The sequence below is a fragment of the Pongo abelii genome, chromosome 1 (assembly GCF_028885655.2).
Source record: "Pongo abelii isolate AG06213 chromosome 1, NHGRI_mPonAbe1-v2.0_pri, whole genome shotgun sequence".
Taxonomy (NCBI): Eukaryota; Metazoa; Chordata; class Mammalia; order Primates; family Hominidae; genus Pongo; species Pongo abelii.
In genome coordinates, this window is record NC_071985.2 from 15,997,621 (window position 1) to 16,021,300 (window position 23,680).

Genomic DNA, 23,680 nt, shown 5'->3' on the forward strand with positions numbered 1-23,680 from the left:
TTAAAATTTAGTTTCTAGGCTGGGCATAATGGCTCATGCCTGTAATCCCAGTACTTTGTGAGGCCAAGATGGGTGGATCGTTTGAGCCCAGGGGATTGAAACCAGTCTGGGCAACCTAGTGAGATCCTGTCTCTACAAAAAATATAAAAATTATAAAAATTAACTGGGCATGGGAGAACACGCCTGTAGTCTCAGCTACTTGGGAGGTTGAGTGGGGGAGGATCACTATAGCCTGGGAGGTTGAGGCTGCATGAGCCATAATTGCACCACTTCACTCCAGCCTGGGTGATGGAGTGAGACCCTGTCACAAAAGAATAAATAAAAGAAAAATAAAATGAAATTTAATATTTTAGTGATTGCCCTAGAGATTACAATTAGCATCTTAAAACAATCTAATTCAGATTAATATTAGCTTCATTTCAATATTATATAAAAACTAACAATATAATTCCATTTTATCTCATTTCCTTTGTGCTATTCTTTTTATACAAATTGTATCTTTTTACATTATAAGTCCTTCAACATAGTTTTGTAATTCTTGCTTTATGATTTGTCTTTTAAAACAAATATGAGAATAAAGGAGCTATATACAAAATATTGTTATACCATAAAGAAACTTGTTCTACTATACAGAAGTCAGTTGTCCTAGAACCTTTCTTCATGTTATTATTATCATTGTTTTTGTCATTTTGGGGATGGGGAATGATATATCCATTTAATGTTTAGGTAAGCTAAAGTCCTCTTTTGTTTCTGAAGAAGTTCTTCAATTATAACTCATAATATTCCTTATATTCCATTATTTCTATTCTGTTATTCAGGAACACTAATTTGTGTAGAAGATTAAGGAAAAATAACCTAAAAAATGATAATAGTCACACGCAAAACACACATACAATATACATTGACCATACAAGATATGAAGGTGATCTTCACAAAATGTAATTAGGTGAAAAGTAGACCTGTCATTTGGGGGAACAAGCTTTCTGCAATATTGAATGTGCCCTGTTAAAATCCTTCCTTGCTTTGCAATACCAATAACGTATTTTATTTTACTACATTCTAAGCAGTGTTCTGGTGCCACCTAGTGCTACAAATGAGTAAAAGCCACTCTGCTTGTTCTTTTTCTCCCTTTCTCCTCTGACCCTTCCTTCCTTTCCCTCCCTTTATTCATCTCATAATAACTGGCATTTTCTATTTCACATTTCACTGTCTGAATTATAATATGTGCTTAAAAGAGCCAAAAGATGTAATTTATTTTTTATGCTTACTCTTGGGTAGAGTTAAAAACATTTGGGAAAATATCAAATTATCTTGGAGTAAAGGTTTAGTATTCTACCTATTAGGCATTTCCTCGTTAACATAGTCTTTTTGTCATCTGTATTTCCCTTCTTTGTGCTAACTGAATGAGGATTAGTGTACCTTTTCTCTGCCCCCTCCACATTCTTTCAGTTGTGTTCTGTGAGATCCTCATATCATTATAAATGATCTTTGCTTTACCTCTAACTCCTACACAAAATAATACTACCCCATGCTCATGCTCCTCTGTGCCACTTCTTCAAATGTGTCCCCCATGTGCTGACACCATCCTGGGGGACAGGACCATCCTGTCCACTGTATAATTCCACCTCTATTGGAAATGCATCACTGTATATTTCTGACCCCTTTAAAAAAGTTTTAAGAGTTTATGACTTTTAAGCTAGTAAAATTGAATAATAAAAAATAGATCATTCCAAAGAACCCAAGAGAAAGCAAAGAAAAATGGAAAAAAGACAAACTGAAAATCATGATATGATTAAACCCAGTACATTACAACTGCATTAAATGTAACAGACTAAATATTCTAATTAAAGTCAAAGATTATCAGATCAAATAAAAACTGTATCTCAACTATATGCTGCTTATAAGAAACAAACATAAAGACATAACATAAAGACACAGAAAAGTTAAAAGTAAAATGATACAAAAATATATAACCATATAAACACTAACCAGAAGAATCCTGAGGTGACTGCATTAACATCAGATAGAATAGAATTTAAATTTTAAAAATTCCTGGAGTGGGTACAGCACACCAACATGGCACACGTATACATATGTAACTAACCTGCACGTTGTACACATGTACCCTAAAACTTAAAGTATAATAAAAAAAAATTCCTGGAGATATTCTGCATGATTATAAAAGGTTAATTTCTTCAGAAAGATATAAAAACTTAACATAGTGTGTATATAATATGTATATATAGTTTTATAGATATATATGTACATATATGATTTTTTGAGACAGGGTCCCACTTTTTCACCCAAGCTGGAGTACCATGGTGTGAACATGGCTCACTGAAGCCTTGACCTCTCCTGCTCAAAGGGTCTTCCTTCCTCAGCCCCCCAAACAGCTGGGACTACAGGCACACGCCACCACACCCAGCAAATTTTTGTATTTTTTTGTAGAGACAGGATTTCTCCATGTTGCCCAGGCTAGTCTCAAACTCCTGAGCTCAAACGATCTGCCTGCCTTGGCCTCCCAAAGTGCTGGGACTATATATGATTTTATAATGATCTCTGATTTCTCACTTAGTTCTGTAGAAAGTGCTCTGAACTCTAAATAATTTTAATTATTTGAAATTTATTGAGGCTTGATTTATGTTAAAGAATATGGTCCACTGTGTGTGTCTGCATTTGTATTTGACAAATCTTAAAAAGAATGACACTTCTGTCATTAACTGATAGAAAGGCAGACAAAAAGTCTGTAAGAATGAAGAATATTTGAGCAAATGATTAGCAGATGTAACTAGGGGACATTTATAGAATTCTGCACTTTTAGAGTGCGAAAAATCATTCTTTTTAAGCTGACACACATATTTACAAAACTAATCATATTCTTTGCCATAAATCAAGTCTGACAGTTATTAAGAGTACGTTCTCTGGAATTAAATGAGGATATAGATTATTAGGAAGTGCTCACATATGTCTATACATGCTTAGAAGCAATATACTTCGAAATAATCTATAGGTCAAAGGAATCCTAATGGAAATTAGAAAATATTCTGAACTGAATGTAGTAAAATATATTGAAATTTGGAGAATGCAACTAATGTCATACTTAGAGGAAAATGTATAGATTTAACTGTATATATATATATATATATATATATATATGATGGAAGGAGAAGCAAAAAAAAAATGCAGGTGAAGCATCCATCTCAAGAAGATAGAAAAAGTAGAACAAATAAGGCTGAGACACAGTACAAAAGAAACAGAAAGAACATGAATTGACAAAATTAAAAAAATCATTTGATAAAGAAGATGAAAAAGTTGAATTTTTTTCTTTGAGAAGACTAAATAAAATGAGAAATTCCTAATGAATAATCATGAAAGAATGAGATGGCACAAATAACTAATTTTAAGAATGAAAAGGCACAGACCACTGTGCATAAAAATGCACAGACATTTTTATTAAATCACAAGAAGATAGTATGACAAACTTTATACCAATAAAGTAGAATACTTAGATCAAATGAACAAATTCCTAGAAAAAAAATATTTACCAAAAAGATAAAAGAAGTAAAAAAATCAATTAGATCTAAAATTGTTAAAGATATTACATTCAAAATTTATCTCAAAGCTTCATCTGATTTGGTTATTCTCTAGGCCTGCTGTTTTGTGAACTGTTGTCCTGGAGATTGTTTTTTAATTTTCTTTCTCTCTTTTCAATTGCTTGTTCTTGGCTGGGCGCAGTGGTTCACTGTAATCCCAACACTTTGGGAGGCCAAGGCGGGGGCATCACCTGAAGTCAGGAGTTCGAGACCAGCCTGGCCAACATGCAAACCTCATCTCTACCAGAAAAAAATATATAAAAATTAGCCAGGGGTGGTGGTGCATGCCTGTAATCCCAGCTACTCAGGAGGCTGAGGCATGAGAATCACTTGAACCCAGGAGACAGAGATTGCAGTGAGCTGAGGTTGCACCACTGCATTCTGGCTTGGGCGGCAGAGCAAGACTCTGGAAAAAGAAAAAAAAAGCTTGTTCCCTTGGCCCTGTGAATTTATCTTTCTTAGTATATTCATTCCTTTTAATGAAGCATATTTTCCAGTAGCTCTGAGAAAGGGTGTATAAGAGTGTAGCAGCTATTTGTGGTGCCCTCCATCACACAGATTAGGGCTACTCTCAAATATATAATTGATTTTTGGATATTAAGCCAATCTTGAATTCCTGGGATGAATTCTACTTGGTCACAGTATGTAATCCTTTTTATATGTTGCTGGGCTCAGATTGCTAATACGTTTTTAAGGATTTTTGCTTTTGTCAAGGCAGGATAATACATGGTCAAGTTTTCATTTCCTGTCATGTCTTTATCTGCCTTGGTATCAGGGAAATACTTGCCTTATATAGTGAGTTGGCAAGCATTTTCCCTTTATTTTTGGAAAGCATTTGCATATGATAGTCACAAGCTCTGTTAATGGTCAACATTCTCTTTTACTTTCCAATTGCTTCCCTGTAATACTGGCCTGCTATTTTACTCAATGAATTCTTCCCTCAAATCTCTTGAAGAATATCAATTATAATTTTAAAGGACCTTTCTTGTGTTCTTTATGTTTTCTATTTCAGTGGGAGCCATTCTTTTAGAGTACTTAGCTTTGAACTTTTAGTTATTTCAACATTTTTCAATTTTTGGTATTTTGCTTGTATAATATTTATAAATAAGAGTCTAGATATATGAGGATTAGCAGCTAGTATTACCTCTGTGAGACATTTTATAAATCTCTATTTCACTTCTCTAGCAGGTATGACTTCTCCTACTTGCTTATACTCAGAGCCCTCTAGGGGGTTACAAAAGAGCCTTTCATCCACAATAAAGTTAGTGAGCAAGAATGGCTTGCAGTCCAGCTGTTCATTGGGGGCCCATGGACTAAAAGCAAACTGGCAGATGAGGGCTTTCTCTTGAGCTACATGGTGCAAGATCACCTCTTCACTAGTCTCAGTGGGCAGGGCACACCAAGACAGAGGCTGGGGTGGATACTTTAGTCAGCTACTCCTTGTCCAGGGCTCTAGACTGCTTCACATGCTCATGAGGGTCTGCTCTTTGGCATAGCCATATCTCAATCCTCTGCTAGTAGGATCATAAGGAGATCTGTGTTTACTTGGAGTTGTAATTGACAGGGGGATGTACTGAAGGAGACCTTGGGAAATCAAGCACATTAGGGGATTGTACTGCTCTGAAAAGCTGCCTTACTCTACCCCAAACCCACTGTTTATGTTGTGGCACATTAGGGAATTTTACTGCTCTGCAAAGCTACCTTACTCTACCCCAACCCCACTGTTTATGTTGTGGTGTCTTGAACACAGCTGAGTCATTGCCCTTCTCTCTCCAGGCAGAATGCCCACCCTAGGGGCTGCTAGAGTACATACACTTTGCTTAGCAAGCAACTCCTATCAAGGGAAGCCTGGATATGTCTCTGAACACAAAGCAGTACTGTTCTAGTTCCCATATCATTTCAACATTTCCATCCCAATTATTCTCAATTGCATAATATTTCAACTTTTACATTGTTTCTCTCATCCCTAGCTAATTCAATCATGGCTAACACTGGGTGCCAGAAAATGATGTGGAAAAATTCTACATAGAACACTATGAAACGTTATTGAGCAATCTTAATAAAGGAAGGATATATCTTGTTCATTATGGAAAGGCTCAATATTGAAAAGATGTCAGTTCTCTCAAAATTTATTGGTAAAGTCAATACAATCCCACTCCAAATCCCACCAGATTATGTGCATGTGTGTAGATATGTTAACATGCTGAGGGAGTAGCATCAGCCAAGGTGCAGACTCATGAAGAAACATGGAGTATGCAAAGAAGTACAAGCACTTTGGGTTTTCAGAGATGAGTTCAGAGATGAGTTTAAAGGGATTAGGTGAGGGCAGGGCTGTAGAGGGCATTTGGACTGTTGTTGTTGTTGTTTTCTGAATATGATGGAAAGAATTTAAGAAGGAATAATCAGGCTGGATTTTTATTTTATATAGAGCACTCTGGCCTCCCTTTCACATGCTGTGATCTGTATTATAGGTAACTACATTTTCCAGGCTTCCCTGTACTATAACTTCCAGGTGGGTTTAGCCAATGGAAGAGACAGGCAGCTGATTGGAAGACTCGAAGAGAGAAGAAACCAGAGTATTCATGTTTGCTCCTCCCTTCTGCATATTCCCGACTCAACCCCATTCCCTTTCTGTCGTACCACTTGTGGCCGCTGCAGGTCCTCAAGGCTCCAGCTCTTTCCAGACTGCCCTGCCATGGATCTATCTCTTGCCGCCAACCTCTGGCTTGTGGCTTCTAACAATACTACTTGTTCCCACTGTTCTTCCAGTCCTAGGAGTGGTAGGTGCATATTCTGCTTTGTCTGATCCCTTGTTTGCTTTTTCAGCTTTCTCATTTCCTGTGTAAACTTATGTATGCTTTGAAACCTAGAGTTGCTCCTTTCTTCCCTTCATTGGTATAGAAGGTTTAGTTGGAGGTACAAGAATTAGGAAGCCACTTTGATAGTTCAAGGGAGAAATTCTGAGGATTTGATTTGAAGTCGTGGCAACACGGATAAAGCAAACATATGTAGTTAATTATAATTTGGAAATAAAATCAATAAGATGTGGTCACTGACTGGATATGGTAGTGAGAGAGGAGGATGAGAAGAGGAGGAATTTAGGTTTCCTCCTGGTTCTAATTGACTGGGTGGATTGTGGTTTCATCAGCTGAGATCAAAATACAAAAGGCACAATGGGAGGAATCGCAGTAAGGGAGAAGCCAGTGAGTTCACATTTGAACATGTTGAGCGCCTATGGGTAGAAGGGCACCCAACTGGATTTAAATCTGAAATTCAGGAAAAGGTTAGGGCTGAAGATAAAGATTTTAGAGTCTCCAACATATGCATTACAGTGAAAGCTATAATGATGCCAGGAAAGCATAGTGAAGAAGAAGCATACTTAGTTTTGTTTGTTTGTGTGTTTCTTTTTTTTTTTTTTTTTTGAGATGGAGTCTTGCTCTGTCACCCAGGCTGGAGTGCAGTGGCGTGATCCTGGCTCATTGCAACCTCCGCCTCCCGGGTTCAAGCGATTCTCAGCCTCCCTAGTAGCTGGGACTACAGGTGCACACCACCACGCCTGGCTCATTTTTGCATTTTTAGTAGAGACGGGGTTTCATCATATTGGCCAGGCTGGCCTCAAACTCCTGACCTCAGGTGATCCCCCTGCCTCGGCCTCCCAAAGTGCTGGGATTACAGGCGTGAACCAACATGACTGGCCAGCATACTTAGTTTTTAATATTAAAAGCCAGTCAGTCAAAACAAACACTTTCTTGACCATTGCACCTACATTTAGATCACGTGCACCTACATTTAGATCACGCTCACCTCCATGGCCAGGCTCCCCTAAGGAGCACCTGACTTTGCCTCCTACTTTTGCATTCACTACACATTCAATCTTTTGCAATACAACACAATTAGGCACCTGCCCACTTTATCATCTTCAATCCTCAAAATGGCTGAGGCTGTCACATTAGGTCACTCCTAAGGGCTGTGTCCTAATAACAACCTTTGTACTTGGCCTCTTCTATGGCACTTGACACTATTAATCACGTCCTTCTTGAATTGTTCTTTCCCCATTTATTTGATAGTATCAGATTCACCTTATTTTCCTCCTTTCCTCCCTCTTTTGTCCTGCTTGTGTGTTTAATCCTTGTAATTCACAGCCCTCTTCACTATATTCTTTTCTGGGACATTATCATCCCCTTTTATGAGACTATCTGCTGATCTCTCTCAAGTATAAATCCTATTTCAGAAACCTCTCCTAAGCTTCAGAAACATTCTCTCCCTGGTGGGTTGCAAAGTCCCTAAGCAACTCAAATTCAGTGTAGTCATCTTTCACTGCTAACCTTCCTATATCTTATAAATGGATTAGTTTTACAGTATAGCCATCTCAACCCAAAATGGAAAATCATTACATTCCTTAACCCTTTATCTCCACATTGAATTGATCTCTAAGCCTTAAGATCATATATGATCCCTCAACATTTTGTCCCTTCCTGCTGGTTCAGGTGTTCAGCATTTGCCCCTGTACTATCGATCATGTCACATGCATGCTTTAGCCTTCCAGTTCTTGTCCATTGCCTAGGATAAGATCTGAAGAACTTTGTATGGCCCAGGAGACTGACCTTTGCTTATCTCATTAAGTTTCCTACTGTTCCATTTCTCCCATTCCCAGCCCTACCTTCCAGACATGTTAGACTATCCTGACATTTTCCCCAAATTGCCATGCCCCTCTTTCCACATATATGTGTGCCTGGAGAACTATTCACACTTACATGCCTTGATAGCTAATATTTAGCTTTAAGACCCAGTTCCCTGGTGCTCATTGACACCACCCCTCCTTCACAGACTTGCACATGTCTTCTGCACTGCACAGTGCCCCAGTGCTTCCATATATCTGCATATGTGTCCATTTCTACAATATGATAACAGGCAGCACATTTTATTGCAAGTCTTTGATTTTCCTACCTCCTCTTGTAGTTTGTTAACTCCTTCATGGTAGGGACTGTATTTGACTTACATTTGCTTTCTTAGTCTTCTGCAAAATGCTTGGCACCCAGAAGGTGTTGAGTAAATATTTGATGAATCAGGACAAGTGAACAAGGGCACAACCTCCATGTAGGAACAGACTGTTGCATGACCTTTCCTCCTGTACCCATGCACGTGATGGCGCTCCTTTAGTGTGGAGTTGATTGGTTGAGTAACCCATTAAACATTTATACAGCACCTGGTAGGTTACAAGCATTTTGAGCAGATATACAAAAAAGCCCATTTGTTTACAAGCTGTGTCTTTAAGAAAAATTACTCTTCCAGTACAGAAAGCAGCCATATTCCATTTTGATGATTCATTCCTACTGATGAATGTAAAGTAGAAGGAAGAGTGGTTATAGCTGATGGCAGACACACCATAGTGAGGCTTTTGCTGTAACTCAGCGGCCTTTCATGTCCTGGGCCCTCTCCTCATGATGGGCCTGTCCTTATCTCCTTTCAGCCTGGGAAGGCTGGTGTGCCTTTACTGGGCCCGACTAGGGCAGCCACAAGCAAGTGCTGCTGCAGACCAGAACATGGCCAGGACATAGGCAGGCACACAAGTCAGAGGAGTGTGATGTGTTGGGATAGACCAGGTAAGGATGACGCAGGGAAGCCATGTTGGGAATCATGGAGCCCTCTAATCTTCGTCTCTCCCTAAGGCTCTAGCTCACACAGGGCTTCCGCTCCTCATCCCAAAGGAAGACAAGCTCCTTTTTATCTCTTCCCTTTCCAAAACCCACTCTCAAAAGAGAATCTGAACTGTATCCACTGTAAATGATAAAATATATAATAGCTTAAAGATTATTATTTTTTTGTCCAGTGGGTCTTCCTGTCTAAACAGCATAGAGAGATTTAGACTAATGTTCTAAATAGCCAGTTAAATACCTGGGATTATGTTCAAGGAAAGAGATAAAAAACTAAGGAGCCTAACTGAAGCTCCTAAAATTTTATCAGGAAGGTGGTTATCTTCTTTCTCCACGAAGTTGGACAACAGGGAGTGGAGGAGAAACAGTTAGGGAGGACAGAAGATCAGTGGCAGAGGACCAGGCAGAGCTTAGATTAATAGAACGTCTGGAGTCAGCCCTTAATTAAGGAGAATGAAGTCGTGCAGGAAGTGCTCAGGAGAAGAAATTACTTTGAGTGCTGTATGACAGGACCTTGTATGAGGTAAATATTTGGGTGCAAAAAAGGACAAGGACAAGGAACGTGTCCTGGTCTGTGCCTTCTGCATGAGAACACCCTTGCACGTCCCCTAATAGGAGGATCAGAGAGAAGGGGAAGGGAAGAGGGGAGAGGCAAAAAAAAGAAAAAGAGCGAGAAAGAAAGAAACATAGAGAGAGAGAGAGGAAGGAAGGCAGGAAGAAAGAAAGAGAGGGAGGGAGGAGGAAGGAAAAAGAGACAGAGAAAAAGAGAAAGAGAGAAAGAAAAGGCTGGAGGCACTCACAGAAATCCTTCTGGCCCCCAGCGAAGGCTAAGGAGGGCCTGGGCGGGCGCTGGGAGGAGCCTCGGAAGCATCCTCTGAGCAGCCGCCTCTGAGCACGATGGGAAAATCGTTCCTCCCTCGGACATGGCGCTCACCTGCCCGGCGGCAGCAGCCGGCTCCGGCGCCGCGGTTCGCGGGTCCGGGCGGAAGAGCAGCTCCAGCTTCAGCCGTGGGGTGGAAGGAGGCGGCGGGGGCGACGGCGGCGGCGACGGCGGGGGCGCGGCCCGCGGGCCCGGGTGTTAGACCTGAGGGAGCCCGGGGATCCGGCCGGGGCGCGCAGGGTGCAGCGGGGCGCTCACCAGCCCCGGGGCGCAGCCGGCATGGTGTCCCAGGTGCTGCAGCTGCTCCGGCAGGGCGTGTGGGCCGCGCTCACCGGGGGCTGGTACCACGACCCGGAGCAGAGCAAGTTCACCAACAGCTGCCACCTCTACCTGTGGCTGTTCCTCCTGCTGCTGCCCCTGGCCCTGCACCTGGTGAGTGGGGAGGGTCCGGTCCCGGGGAGCTGTGGGGATGGAGGGAAGAAGGGGAAAGGAACCACAGACGTGCCATCAGCCTCACGGGATTTCAGGTTCGTAGAGAGTCTTAAGAGACGGAAGGGGAAGGGCTTCAGAAATTTGGGACAGACAACATGCAGGGAAAGGGGGCTGTGAGGATTCACTGGAAAAGAAAAGTAGACAGGACTGCGGGGGCTCGGGGACTCATTAAGAATTGATGCCGGATGTTAGGATGAGTCACTCTGCTTGTGGCAGGGAGCGTGCAGCCTGTTTTGTAGGCGGGTAACTCTAGGCCTTAGAGCTGGGTAGCTTGGGATAATGTTTGGTGTGAAATACTGTAGATTGTAGCCAAGAGGCAAAACGAAATGTAAAAAGCAGACTCATTTCAGTTATTGGCTCCTTTTTCCCCCCTCACCTTCTTTCTTGTTTTGCTTTGAGAAGGCAGTTCAGTTATCAATTACTCACATTGTAATTTCTACACCACTATGTATAGAAATCTGTAGGCAGATATAATAATGGATAAATCTAATGTACTTTATGCTAAACAAAGTATTACAACATTTAGATGGGGCTTGACATTTTAGTGGAGTTATGGTAAGTGAGTGCTTGCTGAAAAACTGCATAGATGGCCTTCTTAGGTAAATTACACGTAATTAAAACAATGGTTTACCTTCTTTGAAAAGCTGTACAGGTAAGGTGTTCCATGTCTTATTAAACTTTACATGCCAAGAATCTAATTTTGGTATGTCGGTTGGAGGACTTTATTCCTAACACATTATTTGATCATGTTTTTTTACAGCAAAAATCGTCAATGAGTTTGCATGACTGATGGATTCCGAGTTTGACATTTGTGATTGGGTTCCTTTTTACTCTTTTTCCGGCAGTGTATCCAAAGGGTCAGAACTCTGGGTGTGAAGTCATGAAGCCTGGGTTAAATTTTGGGTATACTGGTTACCAGTTCTGTGACCTTGGGGAGGTTATTTACCATATCTCATTTTTCATTTTCTTATCTGTAAAATGAGAAAAAGTAATAGTACCAGATTTACAGATTGTTTTAGGGATTAAATGAGATAGTACATATAAAGCCACAGGTCTGGCTTGACCTGAGATTGGACCCAGGCCTTGGGTTTACAATTCTGTTCTGCTACTTATTAGCTGTTTGGTCTGATACTGAACTTTTCTAAAACTTAGCATTCATATCATTAAAGTGGATGTGATCATCATAATCACCACTTCACAGAAAAATTAACCAAAATTGTATATAAAAAGCATTAAATACGGAAACTGCTTGGAAACCCTGCAATAAATGCAAGTTTATTTCTTCTTTCTAATTTTGTGCACCATTTTTCTTAACCCATTTTTCCTTAGCCTATGGGCCCCAGTGTTTTCCCTTTTCCTAGAGGGACAGCATAGCAAAGTCATGAGGAACACAGCCCTCACCAGGGTGAAATCCTGGTTCTGCTGCTTACTAGACCTAGTATGAGCTTGAGCAAGCTTCGCCTTCCTTGTTTGTAAAGCAGGGATAATTATAGTACCTCCCTTATAGGGTGAATATGAGAACTGAGTGAATTAATAGATGAAAGTACTTCTTAGTACCTGTCACACAGAGTGCCCAGTAAGAGATAGACCTTTTGTTTCCTTCCCCATCTTCTAAAATCTCTCCATCCTTATGTTTAATGATTTAGCTAGAATTAATTTCTCTTCTCCCTTGACCTTATACCATTCTGTGTTTACTATTAGTTTTACAGCATTCTGTAGTTAGACTATTAGCATTAATAGTACTTTTCGAATTCTGTCTGGTACTTAGTTGTTGGAACGTGTATTTCACTTCTACGTCTAGATCATAAGCTTTTTTGAGGGCATGGATTTTTATGTTGTTTATTCATCTTGGTTTTTCCTTGTACATAGCAGAGTGCTCTGCATTTGGTAACACTGATCTCATATATAATTAACTTGTGTGTCTCTTTCTTTTCCAACTAGCATTAAATAGTCTACCTCACTATACTTTTTGAATATTTCCTGATAATAAAAGCAATATATATTCCACCTATGATCCCACTCCTCAGAAACAACCACATTCGTATTTAATGTTGTGTTCCTGCAGATGTTTTTTTCTATGCATATGGGCTCATTTTTATAAAACTCTACTTAAGATTCGATGTCTACGTATGGTCAGAACCCTTAATTTCTACCTAACTATGCTTTATTGAGTAGCTTGATTTAGATCTTGTGTTTGTGAGTAGGAAATTGTCCTTCGTTAACTTGCTTTTCGATGATATTTAAATGTAATTTTCAGCTAAATCTCAAAATTTTAGAAAGTAAAATCTGAGACCTTAAATAATTTTACTTTTATATCAGACTTTAAAAAGTAAAACAGATGTGCTCAAATTTTTATATCTCTATGCCAGCATGCCTTTATTATAGAATAATTGTATGTGGGTGCAGTTACTGTTATGCTACTTTTTAATATATAGCCTGTCTCATTAAAAACATGACAGGTTATTTTTTTCTTGCTTTGGTCTTCTGGTTTCTGAAAGTGCCCTTGAAATAAAAGGCCCTCTTCCCCAATGGAGGCTTTGTTCTTCAGATCTTGTTGCTTAAATATATTCCTCTGCACTTCAGTGTTGCCTGTGATTGTTAATGCCTTTTTCAATTTGTTTATTTACAAGCATTTGTTCCAAGAAGATACCTGACTGCTTACTGACAGCAGGGGCTTAGTCAAAGTTCTGTGAACTTTTCTGTTTTTTTTTTTTACAATTTTAGTTTAAACATGTTTAAGAAAGTTTTGGTTGGGTGCGGTGGCTCATGCCTGTAATCTCAGCACTTTGGGAGGCCAAATTGGGTGGATCCCTTGAGATTAGGAGCACAAAACCAGGTTGGCTAACATAGTGAAACCCTGTCTTTACTAAAAATACAAAAAATTAGCTGGGCGTGGTGGTGCATGCCTGCAATCCCAGTGACTCATGAAGGCTGAGACAGGAGAGTCGCTTGAATCCTGGAGGCAGAGGTTGCAGTGAGCCAAGATCACACCACTGCACTCCAGCCTGGGTGACAAAGTAAGACTCCATCTCAAAAAAAAAAAAAAAAAAAAGGAAAGAAAGAAAGTTTCACTATTGAAAGGATCCACTTTTTAATATAACAGATACTTTGGGTATTTTAAATATTTTTATTATTAATTGTTGAGGCAAATTTATTTCTAATCCCTAGAATGTACTTAGATCTGGGTGATAATGTGGAAAATAGTGATTAATTAGCATTTATAAACTATGTATATATTTGTGAGAAATGTTTGGAAATGTACAACTGAAAACAGTAAGTCAATTTGGATAACTTGGAAAGAGTATTCAGAGCAGAGTTTTCTTTACAGCAGAGGCATAAGGGCATGATTCTGGCCTTGCGTAAGTTCTGAGAGCACTAGCCTTATGTCAAATACACAGTTCCCATTCAACCTCCTTTTCTTTTGGACAAACTGAGAGATGGTTAGTCTTGAGAGATATGTAAATTGTCACTTATTACATGTGTTTTGTCTTTATTCTTTTGAGATGATAATTAATGGAGATTCAGAGCAGAGTTTTCTTTATAGCAGGGGCATATGGGCATGATTCTGGCCTCTGTAAGTTCTGAGAGCACTAGCCTCATGTCAAAAGACACAGTTCCCATTCTTCCTCTTTTTTTTTTTTGAGACAGAGTTTCGCTGTTGTTGCCCAGGCTGGAGTGCAATCGTGCAATCTCAGCTCACTGCAACCTCCACCTCCCGGGTGCAAGCGATTCTCCTGCCTCAGCCTCCGGAGTAGCTGGGATTACAGGCATGCGCCACCACCCTGGCTAATTTTGTATTTTTAGTAGAGACGGGGTTTCTCCATGTTGGTCAAGCTGGTCTTCAACTCCCGACATCAGGTGATCTGCCCACCTCGGCCTCTGAAAGTGCTGGGATTACAGGCGTGAGCCACAATGCCCAGCTCGTTCTTCCTCTTATCAATTGTGTGGCCTTTTGCAAGTCACCTTACTTCTCCAGACCTCAGTTTAATCATCTGTAAAATGGGGACAACACTTTCATTTTATAGGTTTAGCAACTGAGGTCCAGGGAGAGTCAGGTATTTGCCCACAGTCATCTAGATAGTCAGTGGTAAAATTCAGCATTTAGCTGAGGTCCTGTAGCATCCAAGTCTTTGGCCCTTCCAGGACATTATGCTGCCTGACATAGTACATATAAGAGCACTTTGAAGGCTGTGAAACAGTGGAGCCACCTACAGTGGAATTATGATTATGCCAGTGGCATTGTGGTCAACTCCACTGGAGAGGAAGAGTTGAGTGGTGGGAAGAATGGGTTGGAACTTTCACATCCTTCAAGACCCCATGCAGGGCAACATTAGACTTGATTTTCCAGGCCTGGCATATATGTTTGGATAGGCAGCCCCTTCCGCACTTGTGGACAGAAAGCCTGTCTTTTGTTCTATGGCTGGAGCTTTCTGTTTCCTTTCCTTTAACTTTAGCCAGACTTGTTCTGTTTCCAGTTCTGCTTTTTAAAATTTAATCTTGGAGACCTTCTTTGATAAGACCTACATCATTTTTAATTGCTATAATTATAATTAATAGGATTATCTGTCAAGCACTAGCATAGCACTAGGCAAATAGTAAGCACCCAACACATTCTAATTGTTATTACAGCTAATTGGTGACGTTTCTATGAGTGTCTGCAGCCATTTCCCATTCTGGTATGTCATTATTTTTTCTTAGATCTTGATTCCTCTTTTTTCAATCAATGTTTTCCCAAGATTTTACTATAAAAAGTTTAAAACATAGAACAAAGCTGAAATAATTCTACTGTGTGCAGCCATATACATAGCACTTTGATTTTACCCCATGAACATTTTACTATACTTGCTTTATCACCTGTCTATCCATTTGTCCATCCTTCTAGCGATCCTTTATTCTACTTTATTTTCTTGATGCATTTCAAAGTAAACTGCACACATCAGTCTATTTCTTCCTAAATACTTCACCTTGCATAATAAATTACAGTTTGATAGAAATTAAAATATGCATTTTAAAGAAAGTTGCCATGGAGCTCTGGTTGTGGGCCCCATGCTCTAGGCATCTTGGATTATTCTACTCCTTCACACCCCTAACCCCCTAACAAGGCTTCCTGAGGCCTAAGAAATGAAGGTCCAATTGGATATTGAGGTTTGAGAGTAGAATTTAAGGTTTTGCATTTCTTTGACCACCCTTCCTTCCTCCTTTACTTCTTTCCTCCCACCCCCCCAGGCTTCACCTAGACTTCCTCTCCTACTTTTAACATATAAGATGACTTTGTGTAAATTATGGAAAGGTAGCCTCTCCAAAGAGGCAGCCTTCCCTGGCCCATTTAATCCTGTCAGCAGGAGACCTTTGTGCAGGATGCAACCTGCACAGCCTTGCATAGCAGGCTTGGCCCATTCCACTTGATTGTTGTTATTCTCTTGAACTGCTTGGCATGTTGCCGTTCCCAAAAGGTTACCTCTGTTCTAGTCAGTCCTAGCATTTATATCCAGTTTCCTCAAAAGAAAGGCTTTCTCTGTTAATGAATCACATAGTCCATGCTTTCTTTCCTTTGACTCCCAGAACCTTGAAATTTGGTCCTTTCACTTCTGGGGGCCTTATTTATTCTTGCTTTGAGATGCCTGATCCTTTGCACTATCTCCATAATTTACCTGAATGTCTGGCTTCCTGCCTCCTGCCCTCACCTGCCTGAAACAGAGTTGTATTTGAGGCGAAGAGCCTGCAGCATGGAGTTGCTTAAAAGGCATCCTTCTGCTCTTCCTAAGCCGGCGCTCGGCAAGTTCCCCCAGGAGAAGGCCATGTTCAGTTCAAGCGCCAACATTGTGAAGCCTAATGGCGAGAAGCTGGACGAGCTCGAGTCCGGCATCTCCCAGGCTCTTCTGGGGCTGGAGATAAACTCGGACCTCAAGACTCAGCTCAGGGAGCTGAATATTACGGCAGACAAGGAAATTGAGGTTGGTGGTGGTTGGAAAGCTATCATAATCTTTGTTCCCGTTCCTCAACTGAAATTTTTCCAGAAAATCCAAGTCCGGCTAGTACGCGAATTGGAGAAAAAGTTCAGTGGGAAGCATGTTGTCTTTATCGCGTAGAGGAGAATTCTGCCTAAGCCAACTCGAAAAAGCTGTACAAAAAATAAGCAAAAGCATCCCAGGAGCCGTACTCTGACAGCTGTGCACGATGCCATCCTTGAGGACTTGGTCTTCCCAAGCAAAATTGTGGGCAAGAGAATCCGCGTGAAACTAGATGGCAGCCGGCTCATGAAGGTTCATTTGGACAAAGCACAGCAGAACAATGTGGAACACAAGGTTGAAACTTTTTCTGGTGTCTATAAGAAGTTCACGGGCAAGGATGTTAATTTTGAATTCCCGGAGTTTCAATTGTAAACAAAAATGACTAAATAAAAAATATATATTCACAGTGAAAACAAAAAAGCATCTTTCCTGGGTCCTGGGCCTCCAAAATAACTACAGACTCAGTCCCTCCAGATTTGGGCTGAATGCCATCCCATGCAGTTGTCTCTTAATTTTTGCTTCTCCAGATGACTCTGTGGACGGCGTGTGCAGAGGGCTTGCCTGTGTGGAGGGCTCTGCTTTCCTGGAGTACCTTCATTTGTTGCTGGGGCAGCAGTCTTTTCAAACTGGTAATTCTTTTCTTGAGTCAGTTGCTCTCTTTCTACACAACTCCTCCCATTTATCCTCATTTTCTGCCATTAGACACATGCATGTCTGCGGGCAGGATTTTTGTCCTCAGGTTGTGTTTCTGTGTTTGTTTTTTCTTTCCATTCTGGTATTACAAGTTCATGACAAATTTTCTAGTAGTTAAACTTATGTCTCCTGCCCCACTCCCAGCTTTCTCAGGGCTTCTTGAGATTTCCCCCTATTAGTGACTGGTTGTATTTTGAATGGTTCACTCCTCAGATACATGGTATTTTTTCCAAGGGTAATGTCTAATACTTTAATACCCTATTATTTTTGTTTTAATTGAACAATCTAATTCACTTGGTGTTACTTCTTTTGTATAGAAGCTAATACTTACTAGTTGATTATTTTCTGGCTTTAATCATTTGGTCTCCTAAATGGTAAATTTTAAACATAAAGTATCTTATTGCTATATCGTCTTCTCTAAATCTCCTTCCTATGCCCTCTGCAAGAAGAAAATGGACTCGCTTTTAATGGTATTCAGATTTTTCCACATTTTTTGTCTGGTGCATTTTCTTCCTTTAGCATTTACAGTTGTATTATGTTACTATTATGGGAATAGGTAAGAATCACAGCCAACGCTTCTGAGCACATATGAGGCAGACACTTTTTTTTTTGTAAGAGCTTTGAAAGAAAGAAATCATCTCACCTTCATAGTGCCCCAGTGAGGCACCATCATTATTCCCATTTTACAGTCAATGAAACTAGCAAAGAGAGGTAGGTTAACATGCTTATGAATACATGGCTAGTCATGGCCTGACTAGGATTAAAGCCCAAGCATTGGAGTTCTTACCCGCTCAGCCATATCACTTCTAACAGGTCATTTTACAATGTGGGCATATTAGTCCATTTTCATACTGCTGTGAAGAAATACCCAAGACTGGGTAGTTTATAAAGGAACGAGGTTTAATGGTCTCATAGTTTCACATGGCTAGGGAGGCCTCACAGTCACGGCACAAGGCAAATGAGGAGCAAAGTCATGTCTTACATGGTGGTAGACAAGAGAGCTTGTGCAGGAGAGCTCCCCTTTATAAAACCATCAGATCTCATGAGACTTATACACTATCATGAGAACAGAATAGGAAAGACCTGCCTCATGGCTCAATTACCTCCCATTGGGTCCCTGCCATGACCTGTGGGAATTATGGGAGCTGCAGTTTAAGATGAGATTTGGGTGGGGACACAGCCAAACCATACCAATGGGTATATATTCCTTGCACATTGGCATGAAGACATACAAACACTAAAAATGTACAAAGGACATATAATAAAAATATAACTTCCCTCTCACACTTATTTCTAGTTTCCCACTTGAGATGGAACCACTATACACAGCCTCTTGTGTTTTCTTGCAGTGGTATTTTATACACATGTGAGTGGAAGTTTGAATGTAAGGGGTCCTGAGTGTAATCATAAAGCAACTTTATTTGTCTTCCACTGTTCCTTTCAATTTGCCTTGGATAAGAGTTTTCTTCCCATATCCCAGATAAAAATATGGGTAAGCCCCATGACTTCAGATCACAGCTTATACAAATTTTATGATGGCTTTTAGCAACAAAATACAGACTTGATTTAGATCGCAGAATGTGCAGTTCCATGGCATAATCAAAGCTACCATCATCCAGTCATTTCCAGGTAGGAAGGGACATGAGGATGGCACAGTCTTTCTTGCTCTCCTCCTCCCTCATGCGTTGACTGATGTTTCTGATGTCCTTGGCTTTGGAGAGCAGGAAGATTCTTTGTTGACTGTCACGGTGGTAAGGGGGCCTTGGGCTTTCAGAGCATGGCACGTGCCCCTAGTTGATTCTCTGGAGAGCTACCTTTCCACACCCTCAGAGACCCCGTTCTCCTTGCCAGCCTTGTCTCTCTGGCGCTTGTCTTGATGAGGGCTGCTGTGTCTTTGCCCTGTCTGGTTGCTTACTCTGTCCACCTCCAGCTTTCTTCTGCTCCAGTCTCCTCTGCTCCATAGCCCATTCAGACATGATCTAAAGCAGATCTATACAGATTCTCGCACACATAGTCCATGTCAATGTCCACATATTATTTTCCCCACCGCACTCTAGGAGGGTAGGCCAAGCTCATACCTCCATCAGAGCAGCTAGCCAGCCAGTCTCTGATCTTTCACCTTTTCTAGGAGGGAATCAGACAGCGGTCCACTGTGCCTTCTACCCCCACCCAAATGGCAGGGGACTCATACGTTTCTAAGTGGTCCCACTGAAGCCCTTCTCTTCTGACTGAGGAAGAGGATGGGACACAGGACTAGCTGCACACCAGCAGGCCTTTCCAAAAATCTTCATATACCGTTTTTTCTAAATTCTATTACATCATTTTGAGTAAGGAATTTAGGATCATGTAACTCATCCTCATAATCTATCTAGAAATGTCTGTTGTTTGTCCCAGAAATTTGCATTGGAATCTCTTATCCATCCTACCTTGGTTCCTTGGTCAATACTTTCATTAAAAATGTTATGCAAATGTGTAATCATTTATGCGTACATAGCCCTGTTGTCCCTCTTGACAGAACATCTTGGAGATCATGACACAAAGAGCCTCCTCATTATTCATGTCTGCATGGTATTCCACTATTTCTATAAAGGGCAACTTATTTGACTAGTCACTATTGAAGAATATTTAGGTTTTCAGATGATTTTTAACCTAATGCCATTAGTTGTACATGGATCAGTCAAGATGTGCTAGCTTATGCTGAATTAATAACCAACCCAAACATGTGTTTGGCTTTACCAAGTTTTTTGTTTGTTTGTTTTTTTGAGATGGAGTCTCTCTCTGTTGCCCAGGCTGGAGTGCAGTGGCATGATCTTGGGTCACTGCAACCTCTGCCTCCCAGGTTCAAGCAATTTTCCTACTTCAGCCTCCAGAGTAGCTGGGATTATAGACATGCACCACCACGCCCGGCTAATTTTTTGTGTTTTTAGTAGAGACAGGGTTTCACCATATTGGCCAGGCTGGTCTCGAACTCCTGATCTTGCGATCTGCCCACCTTGGCCTCTCAAAGTGTTGGGATAACAGGTGTGAGCCACTGAGCCTGGCCACCAAGTTTATTTTTAATTTTTAATTTTATTATTATTTCTTTTTAGAGATAGGGCTCATTGTCACTCAGGCTGGAGAACAGTGGCATAATTGTAACTCACTGCAACCTCAAACACTTGGGCTTATATGATCCTCCCACCTCAGCCTCCTGAGTAGCTGGGACTTCAGGCGTGCACCACCACATCTGGCTAATTTCTTATTTTTTGTAGAGATGGGGTCTTGCTCTGCTACCCAGGCTGATGTCAAACTCCTGGCCTCAAGCAATCCTCCCACTTTGGCCTCCCAAAGTGTTGGGATTACAGGCATGAACCACTGCACCCGGCCCTATTTTTTATTTATACTACATGTCCAACATGGTCCATTGGGATGTCAGGGGTATGGTTAGCAGGGGGTCCTGCTCATTGTAGGTAGTTAGGAACACGGGCTGTTTGAGTCTTCATTTTGGGTTGACTGGGAGCGTTACTTGCTATCATCCCCCCGCCGTGACCCTGGATGATCATACCAGTCACTATGGTTGAGGGACACTGAGTGGGTGTCATGCTGTGGCTCTGGAGGCTCCTGCCTGAAAATGGCAAATACCTCTCCTCTTCACACTGCTTTGTCAGGGAATGTTGCATGACCACACCTCACTTCAAAGGGGAAGGAGAATGCAATTCTACCCTGTGCCTGAGAGACTAACTGGACATGTTTGTTGGAGAGCACTTATGTCTATGACAACAGACTGAGTGCCAGATGTTCTGCTGGATATTGTGGAGACAGCAGGAGAACAAGGTGGATTGGCGTCTTCTCCCATGCAGTTAACAGATAAACAGACATGAATAACACAGTGGTAATTGTTACTGTAGGGGAAGTACAGGTGCTGTACAGTAAAGATGGGAGATGGAATCTTGGCATGAGTACTTAAGGAAGGCTTCCCAGAGGGGGAAGTAACTTCTAATCTGAAGTCTGATGAATGAGTAGGAGTTAGCCAAGCAAAGATGAGTAGAGGAGAAACAGCATTTCAAGCAAGGGGAACAGCATGTATTAAAGCTCTAAGGTGTGTGAGAGTCTGGCTAGTTTTGCTGTACCCTTTAAGAATATATGGGAGACATCAAGACACATGACCCCTAAAAACTTCAACAGGTGTCTCTTAAGGAAAAGAACGTTCTCCCATGTAATTATCACACCCAGAAAAGTTATTCATATGATGGTATTGTCTAATATATTGTTCCTATCCAAATTTCCAGTTATGCCAGCCAGTAATGTCTTAGAGAGCTGGGGTTTTTGGTTTTGTTTTTCTGTATCCAAGATTCAAACAAGGATCAAACATGGCTTTTATTTGCCACCTATCTCGAGTGTTCTTATTCTAAAATGAGTTATCTAAGCCTCTGTGTCAGTGTTGTGCCTTTGTCATCCATCACATCAGAGGGACAGAATTCTCCCACCTCTCCCCAACCCGCATCATTGGTTAAGGTAGTGTCAGCCAGATGTCCCTATTGTAAAATTACCAATTTTCCCCTTTGTGTTTAGTGAGTAATCTGTGGAGTGAAACCTGGAGACTGTTTATATTGTATTTCCAAAAGTCTTTCACCCAATAGTTATAGCATAAATTGATGATTCTGGACTAAAATAATTATTACAATGGTGGTTGCAAAATGGTAATTTTCTAATTTTCTTCCTACCTTTTTTAATTGGTACTCTTCTGTAAAGAAGAGTTTTTTTCCCCCATCCTCATAGTTTTGTTGCACTTTTTAGTGTGGTCCCATAAATTCATTTTTTAATTCAATGGGAGTATAATTTATTCCTATCATCATTCTTTTTGATGTTCAAATGATCAAAAATTTGGCAAGTGAGACCTTCTTCATGCACATCCTGAGTTTTCTTGGATATATCCTCATCAGTTTGTGAGCACGTTATTGCTTTCTGCCCAACAAGATATTCCTGGCTTAGCTTGTACTTTCCCTGCCCCAGCCCTGGAAGAATCAGCCATTTCACTAAGGAGCCATGATCCTTTTGGTGGGGAATTACATTTGGAAACCAAAATCTAGGGCTGCAGTAGTTGCATTTGTTGCTACTAGTTGTCTTTGCCTCTAGCCCCTTTCAGTAGATACAGCTAAAAGATTGATCAATCTATAGATTCAATGATTGAATAATCAATTAAAGTTTATTCTGAGACCTTCAATCCAATCCATATTAAAGGACTCTTCCTCTCCTTCCATTATTTCATATTTATATCTCCCTTCTCCCACAGTGAGAACTCTAGCTCACAACAATATCATTTGCTTAGTCCTAAAATACACACATGAATTACTACTCCCATAACACCACCATAGACAAATCTTTAAGGAAAAGTTCAAGACTGTTTAGAAGTTATTATTATTATTATTATTTTTAGAATACGTATCACCAGTAATGTACTGCCAGAGTAACATGCTCAAAAGTTACTTAGATGAATTATTTTCCAATTATTTTTTGGTTCATCTTTGTGGTTATGCTATCATTTGATATATAGTTAGGTTCACTTGTAGCTATATAATTTTAGCTTTTCCTCCATCCTTGCTGATTTAATAATTTATACCAACATGAGGTATAAAACGTTAACAGAGTTCACAAAACATATAAAAAGATATGCTGAATTACTTTATCAAAAGGTTTCTCTGACTGCTGGATGGAAAATAGATCAAAGACAGGACAAAAATAGGAATGAGAGGTTCGGTGTCTATTTCAGTCACCCAGTCAAGAGATGGTGGTGGCAGTAAAGATGGAGAATTGTGGATAGATTTTGATAGGATTTAATGATCAGTTCATTTTTAGGGTAGAGGCGTAAGGATGGGGGAGGAGTCAAGGGAGATGCCTGATTATCTGGTTTGAACCAGAGGTGTATGAGGTGCCATTGACTGAGATGAAGGATGAAAGAGGATAGTTGGTAGGGAAATCGAACACCTAGTTTTACACATAGTAGTTTGGAGTTTCCTTTTAGATATCAAAGTGGAAATGTTGAGTAGATAGTTGGATATAGGTGTGGGGAGTTTAAAGGAACAATCTAAGCTAGGGATACAGATTTGAAAATCATCAACATAGAGATGATATTTACCGCCAAGGGACTGGGTAAGACTTCCCAAATAGAATGTGTAGATTGGGAAAAGAGTGCTAACAGTGAGGGCCCAGGAGCGCTACACTCAGAGGCAGGGCAAAGAGGAGGCGTCGGGAGACAAGGGAAGAGCCAGGAGAGCATTTCCACTGTGAGCAACTGTGTTGCTCGCTGCTGAGAAAACAGGAAATTGTGGTTATTTTTTATTTTTAGAGACATTGACAAGAAACTTTCAGTGGTGTATT

General features: G+C 40.7%; 1 protein-coding gene and 1 pseudogene across 3 annotated transcripts in view; both read left to right on the forward strand.

Moving 5' to 3' along the window:
• Positions 1–10,158: 10,158 nt before the first annotated feature.
• The window catches only part of PCNX2 (pecanex 2), a 327,055-nt gene continuing 313,533 nt past the window's right edge, over positions 10,159–23,680 (forward strand). For 2 of the 3 annotated variants that reach the window (XM_054561349.2, XM_054561362.2), the window contains exon 1: positions 10,277–10,559. In XM_054561349.2, coding sequence (XP_054417324.1) covers positions 10,407–10,559 — 153 coding nt within the window. In that variant the 5' untranslated portion in view covers positions 10,277–10,406. Of the gene's footprint in view, positions 10,560–23,680 lie in introns of all 3 variants that reach the window. The other variant, XM_009232501.4, reaches the window with a different exon arrangement.
• Positions 13,697–22,711, forward strand: LOC129060928 (small ribosomal subunit protein eS7-like; annotated as a pseudogene).